Genomic DNA, 15,846 nt, shown 5'->3' with positions numbered 1-15,846 from the left:
TACCGCTCATCCCCTCACCCTTCATACCTAACCCATCAGCAAGCTATGAGCTACTTCTTTGAACTCCACTTCCTCTGTTGGCACCCTGGTCTGAGTCAATGGCATCCCTAACTGGAATTACTGCCACAGCCTCCTCACTAGTTTCTTTCCCTTTTTTTAAAAAAATATATTTCTTGATTGATTTCTGAGAGGATGGGAGAGGGAGAGATAGAAACATCAATGATGAGCCCTAGCTGGTTTGGCTCAGTAGCTAGAGCATCAGCCTGCAGACTGAAGGATCCCAGGTTCGATTCCAGTCAAGGGCACATGCCCGGGTTTTGGGCTCGATCCCCAGTGAGGGGCGTGCAGGAGGCAGCTGATTAATGGTTCTCTCTCATCATTGATGGTTCTCTCCCTCTCCCTTCCTCTCTGAAATCAATAAAAAAGAAAAAGAAAAAAAAAAGAAACATCAATGATGAGAGAGAATCATTGATGGGATGCCTCCTGCACGACCCCTACTGAGGATCAAGCCTGCAACCCAGGCATGTGCCTTTGGCCAGAATCAAACCCGGGACCCTTCAGTCCGCAGGCCAATGCTCTAGCCACTGAGCCAAACCGGCTAGGGCGTCCTGACTGGTTTCTTGCCTCCTATTCATTTCACAGCAGCACAATGGTCCTTCTAAAAATACAAATCTGACCAAGTCAGTCCCTGCTTAAAATCCCGATGGCTTCCCTTCATGCTGAAAATAAAATTTAAACTCTTCCACATACACCACTACAAGGCCCTTCCTTCTCATCTCTGATCTATCTCCTACTCACCCTTTGGATCAAGTCTTTCTAGCCTTTGTCCCCCACCCCCATTTGTTCCTAAAACATTCAAGCTTGTTCCAGCCTCAATACTTTTGCACTTGCTCTTTCTTCTTGTCTTCCCTCAGGTCTCATCTTGGCAAAGTGTCATCTCTTCTAAAGCCTTCTCTGAACCCTCAATATGAAGTAGTTGTCCCCACCAATTCTGGTTACTCTATCATATTACTCTGTCTTATCTTTCTCACACTACCTATCACAACCTGAAATGATCTTATCTAGTTATTTGTTTACTTGCTTATTAACTATATGCCCCTGATGCAATAACCTGTGATAGCAGGGATCTATCCTGTCCTAGATAGCATTGCATACTCAGTAATTACAGTGGGGCCTAGAGCAGAGGAGTTTCTTCAGAAGTACTTGTAAAGTAAATGAAGGAAGTACATAAACTACACGCTCAACAGCCCTATCCTGGGGCTTCCCCAGCTCCCACAGATTTTTCTTGGACTATGCCCAAATCACGGTGAATCCAGGCCCTCTTACAATGATGTTGCAAAGCCTCCATCTATCCATTCCATTTGTGAGGTAGGAAGAAGAATCCAATTTGGCTTTTTACCATTCTCAGGATAGGGTAGATTCCTACAGCTTCCAGACCTTTACACATGCTTTCCCCTTTGTCTAGCTCACCACTTATCCACCCTTATTTGCCAGCCACTTCAGCCTTCACTCCTTCCTCTGAATTCCTTTTTCTGGGCGTCCTTCCTCTGCATCCCCCCCCCACCCCCCAATATATATATTTTTTATTGATTTCAGAGAGGAAGAGAGAGAAAGAGATAGAAACATCAATGAGAGAGAATCACTGACTGGCTGCCTCCTGCATGCTACCCACTAGGGATCAAGCCCACAACCTGGGCATGTGCCCTGACTGGGAATCGAACCGTGACCTCCTGGTTCATAGGTTGAGGCCCTCTGTATTCTTTGGACCCCTGAGCTGCTGCTGCCTCAAGCCCTGCACTTATGCCCACTTCACTAGCCTGCTTCTCTCACACTGGACTCTGGGCTCGTATGGGATGGCAACCCTGCCCAATCATTTCTGCACCCCCAGGATCAGGAGCAAGGGCACAATATACAGAGCCTTCAAAGTTTCCTAAAGGCCAAAAGGAGGGCACCCATGATCCTAAGGGTGGTAACATGGCCTCTGAGCTCGACACAGGGAATCTGGAGTATCCTAAATACAATTAAAAGGAAAGGAAACAAAGCCAAATGTCTCACCCTAGGTAGGTGAGAATATCAAAGCCCAGCGAACTGAAGCCCTTTGCCTCAGTTTCCAGAGTTGGGTGGAAAGGTTGGGATTCCTGCCAGCGCTCCACCGACACCAGCCCAGAACGGAGGATCAGCCTGGCACAGGCCCAAAGCACCTTCCCCCTTCTGTGACAGTATCTAAGCTCCTAGCCAGGAAGTCACCTGAGGCAGAGCAGTGTACGGTCCCACTCCCTAAGCCAGCTCTACCCCTGCCCACAACCTCTAAGGTCCTCTGCTCAGGGCTCCTTCCAAGCCTCTGAACTCCCAGAAGAAAACGGCATACTTTGGGCCCTGGGGGACTGGGGAACCCTCAATATAGGCTATTTTACACCTGTTTTGATCCCTTTGGCCTCTTCCTTCCTCCCTTCTTAGCCAAGAAGGAGGCAGGGAAGACTGAGAGGGCAGGAAATTATCCTGATTAGAATGACTGTGCAGTTTCTGAGGAGCCCTGCTTGGCCCTACAATAGGGTGGAGGCTGACCACAGCATGAAAACTATAAAAACAGGAATGCTGGCCAGAGTTCCAGGGCCTCACTCTCTCCAAGAAACCCTGGTCTGTCCTTGGCAGCACCCCAAACCTACTGTGCCTGCCCTTACAGGCCAATCCTTGCTCCCCACTCAAAAATATTTAAATCGTTTCCTGCAACTACTTGAAGTTTCATCCTATCCTTCAAGACTCTCCTGCCCCTCAATGTGGCCCTAACATGCTGAGATTTGGGAGTCAAGACAGACCTGAGTTTAATCCTGGCTTGGCCACCTATTAACTGCATGATCCCAGGCAAGTCACTTCATTTGCCCTCCACCTCCATTTCTGTATGAAGCCCTTGGCAGGCACATGGTAAACATGAATGTTTGTTGCCATTACTCATTTAAATCCTTGCACCTCTCAAGCCCTGCCAGACCTGTCTTCATACTGTCTCCTCCAATCTGCCACCCCCATGCCTTCAAATCATGCTGTGCTCTTAATTTGGAATGCCCAATTCCTTTCTCTCTTCTGGCTCAAACCCCATCCAATATTGCTCCAACTTGGTCCTGTAGTAGCTGCGGTCCCCATCATGGGGAGAAGAAATGTATGGGCACCCTCCTCTTGATGAGGTCTGAGGATCTTCAGGAGATCACTTTTAGGTGGAGATGTTGTAGCACAGTAGTTAAGAGTATGAGCTATGGCCCTAACCGGTTTGGCTCAGTGGATAGAGCGTCGGCCTGCGAACAAAAGGGTCCCAGGTTCGATTCTGGTCAAGGGCATGTACCTTGGTTGCGGGCACATCCCCAGTAGGGGGTGTGCAGGAGGCAGCTGATCGATGTCTCTCTCTCATCGATGTTTCTGACTCTCTATCCCTCTCCCTTCCTCTCTGTAAAAAAGCAATAAAACATATTAAAAAAAAAAAAAGAGTATGAGCTATGGCCCTAGTTGGTTTGGCTTAGTGGATATAACGCTGGCCTGTGGATTGAAGGGTCCCGGGTTCAATCCCCAGTGGGGGGCGTGCAGGAGGCAGCCGATCAATGATTCTTTCTTATCATTGTTGTTTCTATCTCTCTCTCCCTCTCCCTTCCTCTCTGAAATCAATAAAATTAAAAAAAGAAAAAAAGTATGAGCTATGCAGCCAGTCTGTTTAGACTTAAATTTTGGCTACACCATGGCCGGTTTGGCTCAGTGGATGGAGCATCAGCCAGAAGACTGAAGGATCCCAGGTTCGATTCTGATCAAGGTTGCAGGCTCCGTTTGGGCCCTGGTCCCAGCCTATGCAGAGGGGATCAATTGATGTCTCTCTCTCACATGGATGTTTCTCTCTATCTCTCCCTCTCCTTCCCACTCTCTGAAAATCAATGGGGAATATCCTCAGGTAAGGATTAACAACAACAACAACAAAATAATAATAAATTCTGGCTATACCACCTTGGACAAATGACTTTCCTGTGACAACCAATGAATGTATAGGTATAAAGTTCTCAGAACAGCTCTTGGCAAAGACTACACACTTAATATATTTTAACTAGGATTATCATTATTAATATATCCTCCCAACCTAGACCCAGAAATTGTCATACTCTGAGATTGGAAAACACCTTGGTTTGCTATATTTCCTAGAAATGGTCCCTATCCCTCCCCTCTATCATCCATGATTCTCACTAGCACCTGGGAGGGAGGGAGGCTACCAGGACATACATATTTAAGATGAGAAGAAAGAGGCTCAGGGGGTAACTGTTGTGTGCTAGGTGCCATACAGCTGGGCACCAGAGACACAGGGTTCACCCCTTCCACTGGCACGGATGACATGTCACTGCCACTCTTTCCTGGCCCGCTTTAACCAGTGCCCACCACAGTGAGGATCTTAGAAACCTCTTGCTTTGAGTCAGGTCATGTTACTTTACCAATCCTTGAAAATACCACTCTCTTATCCTGTTCATTTCAAAAACTCATTGGAACACCTGCTCCTCCTGCTCACCCCAGTCTTCAGGGTGCTTAATAAGAGAGCCCTTTCAAAACCACTTAGTTGGAGGCCAGTGCAATGATCAGAGGCAGGCTCTGGTGGCAGGATGCCTGGGTCTGAACCTTGGCCAGTTCCACCACTTGTTCTATGTGTGAACTTGAAAACATGATTTTACCTCCTGAGTCTGTGTCCTCATCTGTAGAATGGTGATAATAATATGGTTGTAATGAGGATGAAATGAGATCATGTGTGAAAATATCAAGTATAGTCAATGCTCAACAATGTTACTTACTATTACTAATGCACAGCAGCATGAGTTACAGCTTAAATGAACAGGCTTGGAAACAGATTTCTTAGACACAACGCATTAATCTGAGGCCTGATACAAAAATCCAGAATATGTGAACTAGAAGGGACCTCAGATTATGTCATTAATTTAATGCCTTCAGAGGCCAGACAGGTGTCAGATATGACCAAAGAGGGATAGTGGAGGAGGCAGAGGCTGACTGGGGCACATGTGTAGGGTGTAAAAGGGATGACCAACGTTAAATTCCATCTTACTGTTGCCACCAGAAATACAGACCTTGAGCTGCCAAATGTTTTGACTTTTCAAGAGAAGCTAAAATGTGGATTTTTAGGGGAAAATTCCTGATTTCTTATATTACCAAATTTATTTAAAAACATAACAAATAAAACCAAAGTTGTGTTGAGTCTGGGCTCAACAAAACATATCTGTAGGTGAGATATGGCTCTGGGAATGCCAGTTCACCACCTCTGCACTCCCTCATAAGGTGAGGCCCAGAGAGGTTATGTGACTTTCCCAGGGCCACAGAGCAAGTAAAGAGATAGCCCAGTCTGTCCCTTTTCAAGTAGGCATGACCTCCTGGGACTCACTACACCATCACCTGCATTTGCGTTGCTCCCAATACTGTTGATGACTGGCGGCACAGAGCTGGGTGAGTGGAAGGGAACGTGTCCATTTTCCCGGGGTGGCTTGTCCTGCCAGCCTGACCCTGCCTCCCTAGGGCTCAGCTCTGCAGGCCCCCCCCACTCATCTGAGCTCTGGCGAGAGTGGTAAGTGGGCTCGGGCCGGGTGCGGAAGCCACTAGCCAGCCGCTCTTCCAGGTGGCTCAGCCAGAGGGCCAGTGAGTTGCGGTCCTCCAGTGTGGTGGCCGGGTGGATGAGGGCATAAGAGAGCAGCTGGCGGCTCTCCTCGATGAAGGCATTGCTCTCGATCGAGTAGGCCAGCACTTTCTGCAGCAGCCTCATGTACTCCGACTTGGCCTCCGTGTTGCGTGGCTGAAGCAGGGGCAGATGGGACAGCAGGAGAGACACTACCTTCTCTTTGGACTCCTGCTGCCACTGGCTGACGATGGCTGCAAAGGAGACGAGAGAATTTTAGGGGAGCGAACTCCTATAAACCCAGGAGAGGGACCTATAGCCTGCTCCCTCAGCTCTAATCTCTTCTCCCTTCTTTCATGACCCCAACCTGGATCCTTATATAGGTGAGATCAAACACATACACCCTACTTCCAGAATAGTTTTTCCTGGTTCTATCACTCCTACTCTAAAAAAACTTGCTGTAGCTCCCAATCAAATTTGCTACTCTAGAATTTGATCTGAGCTCACCATCTCCAAGGCCTACTCTTTTTTGTTGTTGTTAACCCTCACCTGAGGATATTTTTCTACTGCTTTTAGAGAGAGTAGAAGGAAGAGGGGAGAGACACAAAGAGAGAAACATCGATGTGAGAGGAACACATCAATTGGCTGCCTCCCACATGTGTCCTGACTGGGGTTGGAGATCGAACCTGCAATCCAGGTACGTGCCCTTGACCAGAATGAAATCCAGGACCCTTCAGTACGTGGGTGGATGCCCTATCTACTGACCCAAACTGGCTAGGGCTACTCTTCTTACTCTTTATTTTCAGGGCCCCTATCCACTTTCCCTATCAAAACAGTCTCTTTCCTGATTAGGAGGACAGTGATCGCCTGGCCGATGTGGTTCAGTGGTTGAGCTTCGACCCATGAAGCAGGAAGTCATGGTTCCTGGTCAGGGCACATGTCTGGGTTGCAGGCTTTATATCCAGTGGGCAGCGTATAGGAGGCAACCGATCGATAATTCTCATCACTGATGTTTCTATCACTCTCCCCCTCTCTCTAAAATCAATAAAAAAAAATTAAAAAAAAAAGAGAGAGAGGACAGTGATTAAAAGCATGGAGTCTAGAATCATATAGTATAAACCCCCCAACTTACTAGCTAGACCTTGGGCATGTCACCTTAAACCTCACTAACACTGATTTCCTCACCTAAAAATTTTTGGAGACAATTAGAGTACCCAATTCACAGTGTTGTTTTGAGACTCAATGAGTTAATAAAGAATGGAAAGTGGCCTGGGATACAGAACATCTATATATATAAAAGCCTAAGCAACTGTCTGACTGGTAGCTATGATGTGCACTGACTGCCAGGGGACAGATGCTCAATGCAGGATCTGGTGATGTTTCCTCCCAACCCCACAGGCATGGAAACATGGAATAACTGATGAATTCAGAGGGAAAGGAGGAGGGGGGAGGGTGGGAAGAGATTAACCAAAGATCTTATATACCTAGTGCACGGATTTGTGCACCGGTGGGGTCCCTCGGCGTGGCGTGCACCCTCTTGCAATCTGGGACCGCTGGGGGATATTGGAGAGCTGGTTTCGGCCCAATCCCTGCAGGCCAGGCTGAGGGACCCCACTGGTGCATGAATCCATGCACCAGGCCTCTAGTATTTAATAAATGCTCACTGTTGTTTAACTGGTCCCGGCCTTTACATTTTTCCCCTCCAACCTGTCCCATAAACCCAGATGAATTTATCTTCCTAAAGCACACCAGGATGTCATGTTCCTGACCAGGAGGTTACAATGGTAACTAGCACCAATAGACTAAAGTTCAAGAACTCCTAGCCCAACATCACCATCATTTCCAGGACACTCCTTACCTCTTATCACTCCAGATAAAGACTCAACTCAGGATATCCCCATCTTCGCTGGGCCTTTCTCCAGGCCACTCATCTAAGCTTCCAGTCAAGCTAAGATTCAAGGATTTAGCCTACAACAGTCTCCTTCCTCCTATCCAAATTCTATGTCTTTTATAACTGCCAAAACCTACCTTCCTCTGAGAAGTCTCTCCTGGCTACTCCATGCCATAGTGATCTGGTGATGTTTCCTCCCAACCCCACAGTCTGAAGGCCTGAGTCTGTCCTGTGGAGATGAGCCAGGTTTCCCCTCTTGACCCAGAAGAGAGCTCCCTAAGGATGAGGCCCCAGCCTGGCTATAAAAAGAGGCTTTGGGAGGAACTGTTACAGGTCTGACTATCTTCCTTGAAAACCCTGTTACCCAGCTCAGCAAGTGTAGCTCAATAGTTGAGCATTGATCTATAAACCAGGAGGTCTCAGTTCGATTCCTGGTCAGGGCACATGCCCAGGTTGCAGGTTTGGTCCCCAGTGGGAGGCGTGCAAGAGGCAGCCCCATCAATGGTTCTCTCATCATTGATGTTTCTATCTCTCCCTCTCCCTTCCTCTCTGAAAAAAATAAAATTAAATTAAAGAAAAAAGAAGAAAAAAAAAGAAAACCCTGTTACCCTTTCCATGACTAGCTCAAAAGAGTAGAGGATGGAATGTAATGCTGACAGGGCAAAAAAAAAAAAAAGAACCAAGAATACCAATACCTGAGTAAAGAGATAATGATCAAGGACTGGGGCCAACTCTGCCCTCACTCTTGAGCAATTGAGCTAATACCTGCAGCCAAGGCAACAATCTGCAAATATCTAACAAGGTTGTTCTGAGATGAGCTATTGGGCTACTGGTAAGGCCCTGGAAAGGGGCAAAGAAGCTGGCTCTAACCAACAGAGCTGGCACTCTAGTTGGGTGGGTCATGAAAAAGAAAAGGCAGCCCTGGCCGGTTTGTCTCAGTGATTAGAGTGTTGCCTGCAGACCAAAAGGTCAGAGGTTCAATTCCCGGTCAAGTGCACGTACCGCAGTTGCAGGCTCGATCCCTGGCCCCAATCGTGATGCGAACGGGAGGCAGCCAATCGATGTGTCTCTCTCACATCAATATTTCTCTTTCTCTCCCCTATCTCCCTCTCCTCCACTCCCTCTTTAAAAATAAATCAATGGAAAAAATATCCTTGGGTGAAGATAAAAAAAGAAAAGGCAGTGGCATAGCTTAGGCCCCTTCTCTCCCACTTAATGACCATGGGACTCTGGGCAAATGTAATCACTTCACTGAGCTCTACTTTCTCTATCTGTAAAGTGGGGCTCAGAATCATTCCTACCTGGCATGGCTGCTATAGATTAAGTGAGACCATAGCACACAGTGAGTAGTCCTCAGTAAACATTAGCTGCTATTTCTAGGATCAGTTATTATATCTTATCATGGTTCCTTCCCTTCAAATACCCAGTGGGCACAGCCAACTCCCAGCACAGGAAACAGAGAGGCTGGGAATAAGCATGTATAGAAGGAGAGCCCCCAGAATTCTAGGCATCTGGATTTCAAGTGAGCCCTGCATCTGACAGTGTCTCAACACAACTTCCTTAGGGCTTAAGGTTCCAAGGACCTCGGGTCTCCTACATCTGGCCATTGGGAACTTTGCATAAAAACCCTTTTGCACCTCTCTTTCTTTTAATGACCTGCTTGGAAATCTATGGCTTAGGAATTCACATAAACTTCTAATTCTGCCTAAATCTGTAGCTCTGCGAAAATGACTCACACACACAACTCCCAACTCCTGGCCATATATAACTACACATTTTCTTGGCCTGGGACTCTCTGCTCTAAGCTTCCTAGAGAACCCCTGTTGAAGTGTCTATGGATTCATCCATTTATTCAATTATCAATTCATGCTATGCCCATATTACTGACCAAAATAGAATATTAATACAGTAATCCCCCCACCTTATCCATGGAGTTTCCAAGACCCCCAGTTGATACCTGAAACCACAGATAGTATGGAACCTATATATACTATTTCCCCCCATACATACATACCTACGATAAAGTTTAATTTATAAATTAGACATGGTAAAAGATTAGCAACAATAATAACAGAAGAATTATAACAGTATACTGCAATAAATGTTACGTGAATGTGGTCTCTCTCTCCCAAAATATCTGATAACCAAGATGGCTACTAAGTGACGAATGAGGTAGTCAGTGTATACAACGCGATATACTGGACAAAGGGATGATTCACATTCCAGGATGGAGTGGGACGGTGTGAGATTTCTTCACGATACTGAGAATGGTATACAATTTAAAACTTATGAATTGTTTATTTCTGGAATTTTGCATTGAATATTTTTGGACCATGTTTGACTGTGGGTAATTGAAACCATGGAATGCAAAACCACAGATAAAAGTGGGGACTACTGTAGTATACAATCTATAACAATAAAAGCATAATATGCAAATCAACTGAACAACTGAACAGAACGACCGTCCAGATGACCTTCCGGATGACCATACCTTCCGGATGACCATACTATGACACGCACTGGCGCCAGGCCAGCCAAGGCAGGTGCGATGTGATTAGTCGGGGGGGGGGGGGGGAGGGGGGGCGGACCTGCCATCACCCCACAATCGCCTTGCAGAGGGAGGCCCAGGCCACCTGCCAGTGATGCTGTGGTGGGTGTGCGGGGCCGGCCAGCTACTGCACCCCACACCTGTTGCCTGCAGAGGGGGGTGACCGGTCGTGGGGGCAGTACAGCAAAGATGGCAAGCAGTGGCAGCAGTGGGGGCGGGGCCAGCTGTAGGCAAGGGGGCGGCGGGGAAGGAAAGCCCTCATAGGCCCTGATCACGAGCTAGGGACCCTATTCAAGGGGTCCTGGATTGCGAGAGGGTATAGGCTGGGCTGTGGGACCTCCCCACTGTCCCCCATGCATGAATTTCATGCACCTGGCCTCTAGTAATAGTAATAACTGAGCATTTACTATGAGCCAGACTTTATGCTAAGAACATACTTGTTTTTCATTCTCAACCCAACCCTGTTTTAGCATCTCTATCTTGAAGATGAGGAAATGGATTTGGAAAGGTGAAGTCACTTCCCCAAAGGGAAGAGCCAAGATCCAAATCCAGGGCTGTCTGCCTCCAGAACTGGGAGGAACTTCACCCATAACCCTCTACTCTCTCTCCAATGCCAGGTCTCTTCTTTTTCCCTGTCCTTGGCTTTTCAGATTCCCTTTAGGACCTGCTACTCAAGGCTAGGAAATCTCATCCTCTTCTCTCTTAAAAAAACCCAAACTTTCTTTTTTAATGTTTTTATTGATTTTAGAGAGAGAGGAAGGGAGAGGGATAGAGAGATAGTAACACTGATGAGAGACAAACATTGATTGCCTGCCTCCTGCACGCCCCCTACTGGGGATGGAGCCTGAGACCTGGGCATGTGTCCTGACTGGGAATTGAACCATGACCTCCTGATTCATGGGTGGAAGTTCAACCACTGAGCCACACCGGCCAGGCAATCTGTCTCTTTTCTTGAACTAGTTCCCATGAGCACAAAGCTGTCTCTTAGGTCATCTCCAGATCTAAGGCTCTTGCCAGAGTTAGATAGGCCTTCCTGACTTCAGGGAGCCTCCACCTTTCCAGTCCTCCCAGCTCCATCTGGCACTGGATCACATGGGAAGGAACTCCCTGATACCCTATTTCCCTGACTTAGTCTCTGGGTTTTTAGTTCTTGATGAGAGGAAGAAAAAATAGAGTAATTAAAATTAGGGACAAAGTCAAGGACTTGTATCCCAACTGTGTCACCCAGTTGCATGGGTAATATGCTTCCTCTGTAAAAGAGGGATTATAGGGCTGCCAAGAGGATTTAGGGAAACAATGAATGGAAAGCACCTGACAGTCTGCCCATAGTAAGCACTCAGTATGTGACTCAAAGATTGGTGTTTTTCTCCCTTCTCCAGCAGTCAGCCTGCCCTTTCAGCCTTATTCTGATGTTCTCAATCACTGCTGTTTAGGCCTTCAGGGTAGCCAGAAGCATCTGGGATAGAGAGAAGCCTTGTCTAGTCCCTCCCCCACCCCAGGGTACTGTGGGACCCCAAGGCTAAGGGACACAGATTCTCCTCTGGTACTGCCATGGGATGTGACAGAACAGCCCCAAGGATTAGGCTCAATGAAGGACCTTGTCCTACTGTGGACCCTAGGGAAATATGTGTTTATGTGTCTGTGCGGTGGTGTGTTGGGGAGGGTGGGCCTCCCATGACTGGGAAGCATCAGTAAGCAGTGGAACGGGTCCAAGGAATTTGTGCAGCCTCAGGCCCCTTGGGGTGAGCCCAGCTGGGGCTTTAGATGAGGGGTGGGGATGGAACTTCTAGTTTCCTGCCCAGATCAGAAAAGTCTGGCTCAGAGTTGAGGCATAGCAGGGACCCAATGAATACCTGCACAATTGAACCCAGATGGTCCCCTTGAAGATAGTGGTGTTTATGTGTGTATAATGGATTCTTTCTAGGATCCCCTGACCTCAGGTTACCCTCTCTTGTGTCCTAGCAGAGTATACTAAGTAAGAGCACAAGTTCAACAGGCAAACTTGCCTGGATTAGAAAAATCCAGCTCTGTCTCCATGACCTAGGTTAACATAATTTAAAGTCAGTCCTTTAACCTCTCTAAGTCTTGGTTTCCTTTTCTGTACAATATGGGGAAGTAAAAACCCCTTCATCACAGGACTGTAGTAAAAGTCGATGAGCCCTAGCTGGTTTGGCTCAGTGGATAGAGCATCAGCCTGTGGACTGAAAAGTTCCAGGTTTGATTCCAGTCAAGGACACATGCCTGGGTTGTGGGCTTGATCCCCATTAGGGGACATGCAGGAGGCAGCCAATCAATGATTCTTTCTCATCATTGATGTTTCTATCTCTCTTTCCCTCTCCCTTCCTCTAAAGATATATATATATATATATATATATATATATATATATATATATATATATATATATGTTAATGAGACAACTGTGCATAGCACCTAACATGTGTAAAGTGTTCCATGCATTTTAACTGTCATTGCTGTTCCTGGTTGAAGATTTAGAGCCCATGCTGTTTTGGGGCTGGGGGAGGAGCAATTTATATAGGAGGGCACATCTGAGCCTCCCTCTTAAGATTCCCAACAGGGTTGGGAGTTTCACAGTTATTTACCAAAATGTACATATCTGATTCTTCTGAGCCAGAAGCACAATAAGCAATGATGAAATTCTGGAGGTGGGTGAACGGGGAGGGGAGCTAAGGGATGCCATGATGCTAACTGCTGCTTCTCAACAAGCTGCCAAGTTGGACACCACAGGCATAGAGAAGATGAGGTAGACTGCATAAGAGTGCCTTTCTTGGCCAGGTGATCAGAGCTAAGTAGGTCATGAACCTGGGTCCTGGCAAATCACAGGAGCCAAATATATCTTGGAGACTGCCATAAGAGCAAACCCATTTTTATGTGCTGGCTGTTGCAACAATTGTGGCAGCCTCATGCACTAGTTAGAGAGGCTGGGGTTTGGCTCCAAGCATGCCCTTCTCTGCCTCACTCCAGCTCACACAAACATGGGGGAGTCTGGGGGTTCACATTTTTGTTTGATGAACTATGTCAGTAGAGTTTGAAAGGGGAGGGTGTAGGCATCAGAGTTGAGTTCTAGTGACTCACTCAGCCATGGCCCCCTCCTGACCTCAGTTTCCCCACCCAGTTTCAGTGAGCCAGAGAGGGAGGGGCTTACCTGCTGGATATTGGGACTCTGACTCAGAGGACAAGAGGAGGAAAGAAATGCAGGAAATGTGACTCAGGAAGCTATAGGACCAGGAAGGGAAGGGGATTTCAGCCTCTCTGGCTCCACCCTTCTGGTCCAAGTCAGCATCAGGGGAAAGAGAGACAAAATTACTGTTATAACTCCAAACAGGCAGGGAAGACAGCACTGGGAGAAGGAACAGGGATGACAAAAAGGAAACCTGGGGCCTATCCTTGCCTGTTCAGATTCTGTTTCCATGAAACCAACGCTAGCTGCCTAGGTTGGGGCACTTCCCAGTTGCCTGAGAGGAAGAGACTGCTCAGACCAGAGCCCTCTTCCACAGCCCCCACTCTCAACATGTCACACAACAGTACCCTAAACACCTTTCTGGGCCCACCCAGAATCAGTGTCAGCATCAAGACAAATGGTTCTCCACTCGATGCACTCAAGGGTCAACTAGGGAGCTTAAAAAACATCAGAATCTCTGGAAATAGGACCCAGGCCTCAGGTTCATTTAATAAAGAGCCTGAATGATTCTGACATGAAGCCAGAGTTAGGACCCACTTTCCTAAATCAAGTCCTCTGCATTCCCACCCTTTCTGAGGAGATGGACAGGTGGGCAGCTCTGATTGATTTAAACCCAAACCTGAACCCAGAGTCTCCCTGGGAGAACTGGAGAAGTAGCAGGGTTGGGTGGGTGAGATATGGAGTACAAACTCAGAAAATGGCAGAGGACCTGCCTCACTGTTTTAGCCCTCTTGGCCCGAAGGGATCTGAAAAGTTGAAGAACTTTAGACCCTGTAATAGAGAATTGGTGGATGAAATGAACTCAAGATTTGGTTTATGGAGTAGGTGTGCATCTTGGTGGGGATGAGGGACAGATTCACTGATGGATCCATCTCATAAAATATTAAGAACTATTGCTTTAGAAGAATGTGCTGGGCCCCCAAACAAAGTAATATGCATGGCCATAAGTCTGCCTTCTTTGACGCATTCTTTCAAAACCCAAAAGGTACTGGGAGAGTATTTATAACAACGTCTTCACTCTCCAGATATGGATCCTCAGGTCCAAGAGGGGTGGGGCTGGCCCAGGTCTCAAGAGGTGTTAGTGGCAGAGCTGGATCTGGAACTTCTGGGTGTCCTGATTCCTAGTCCCACTTGTCCTATGACAAATGAATCATCCAGCAGGGCTTCATTGTTCAAACTGCTGGTTCAGCAGAAGAACCTGGGTACTTGTTCCCAAACCTATCCCCTCAGGATTCTAAGTTAGTGGGTTTGGGTAAAGGGCTCAGGAATCTGAATTTTAACAGTCACCTCCTCTCCCACTAGATGATTCTGCCAATGATATAAGTTTGGGAAACACCAGGGAATGGGAAGGCCATATGAACAGAGGAGGAATAACAGAGAATGCATACAGCTCCTTTCACGAGGCAGGCACTCAAGCCCAGGAAGTAGCTCCTTCCTTCACAAAGGTGGCTGTTCTACTTGAGTGTGGGAGCAAGTCAGAAGACACAGACCTCCTTAGTCTTGTAACCCCGTGTCAATTAGGAAAGAGGCATTAAAGGCCCAACAAAATTTACCTCTTAGGAAAGATGCATCCAAGACTCTACCAAATTTCTCTCTCGTCGTGCTTCGCTCTAATCCTGGCAGGCTTCCTGCTGACTATGGAAGATACCATGGCTCTCCCTCTTTTCTCATTCTAAGTTTTCCCTACTTCTCTATTCAGCTAAGTATTAGCTTGTTGTATTCTCTGACATGGGACTCAGGATAAAAACCTTGATTCATATATTCATTCATTAGTCAATTCATTCCACAGCAATTTTCAACACTAGTTAGGCATTACCTCCAACATACCAATGCAAACCATCTTGGATGAGCCTCAGGTTCCTTGTATACTAGTAGAGGGTTCTTCAAGAGCAATGTGGTAATAATAAATACTGAAATGCACATAACTTCAAACTTAGCAATCCCACAGAATTCTAGGACTTTATCCTACAGATGATTAAAGGGTACTCATTACAGAACTGTTTATAAGAGTAAAGCTGAACATAGTCTGTGGTAGAGTCTACTGGTCAATAGCAAGAATTCTATAAAGTCCAAGTCTAGCTCTACTTCTGACCAGATGACTCTGGGCAAGTCACTAAACCTTCCCAGACCCCAGTCTCCTCATCTGTAAAATGAGGGAATAGTGAGACCAACCTCACAGAGTTTTTGGGAGGGTTAAATGAGTAATAAAGGTAATTGCACTGCTTGATACTCAGGTAGGGTTCTATAAATGTTACCTATTCTTACTACTAAGCCACCATTAATAACAATGAGGTATACATGTATGTGCTGAATATGTAATGATCTTCAAGTTATTATTGTTCAAGTGAAAAACACACACAACTGGTTAATATGCAGTGTTCTATGTGATAAAGCAATCAAAACAATGAAAAAGCTGGAGGAAAACTATGACTATGTTCATACATGCACAGAATATCTCACAAAATACACACAAATTAGGAACATGGAAGTCTGGAAGGGAGACTTCACGTTTCGCCTTTCAAATGGTTTGATTTTATCACTAGTTTTGAAAACAACTAAAGAACGCAAA

At 46.5% G+C, this 15,846-nt stretch overlaps 1 protein-coding gene across 1 annotated transcript in view; it reads right to left on the bottom strand.

The window, feature by feature from the left end:
- The window catches only part of SAMD4B (sterile alpha motif domain containing 4B), a 39,186-nt gene that overhangs the window by 8,814 nt on the left and 14,526 nt on the right, over window positions 1–15,846 (bottom strand). Inside the window, exon 3 of the mRNA XM_079800194.1 lies at window positions 5,422–5,892. Within this exon, the coding sequence (XP_079656320.1) occupies window positions 5,422–5,892 (471 nt within the window). The remainder of the gene's footprint in view (window positions 1–5,421; window positions 5,893–15,846) is intronic.

Source organism: Cnephaeus nilssonii (assembly GCF_951640355.1).
Source record: "Cnephaeus nilssonii genome assembly, chromosome: 20".
NCBI classification, from domain to species: domain Eukaryota; kingdom Metazoa; phylum Chordata; class Mammalia; order Chiroptera; family Vespertilionidae; genus Cnephaeus; species Cnephaeus nilssonii.
The sequence above is the reverse complement of the archived record's forward strand: the minus strand, read 5'-3'. Positions and strand labels throughout refer to the sequence as shown.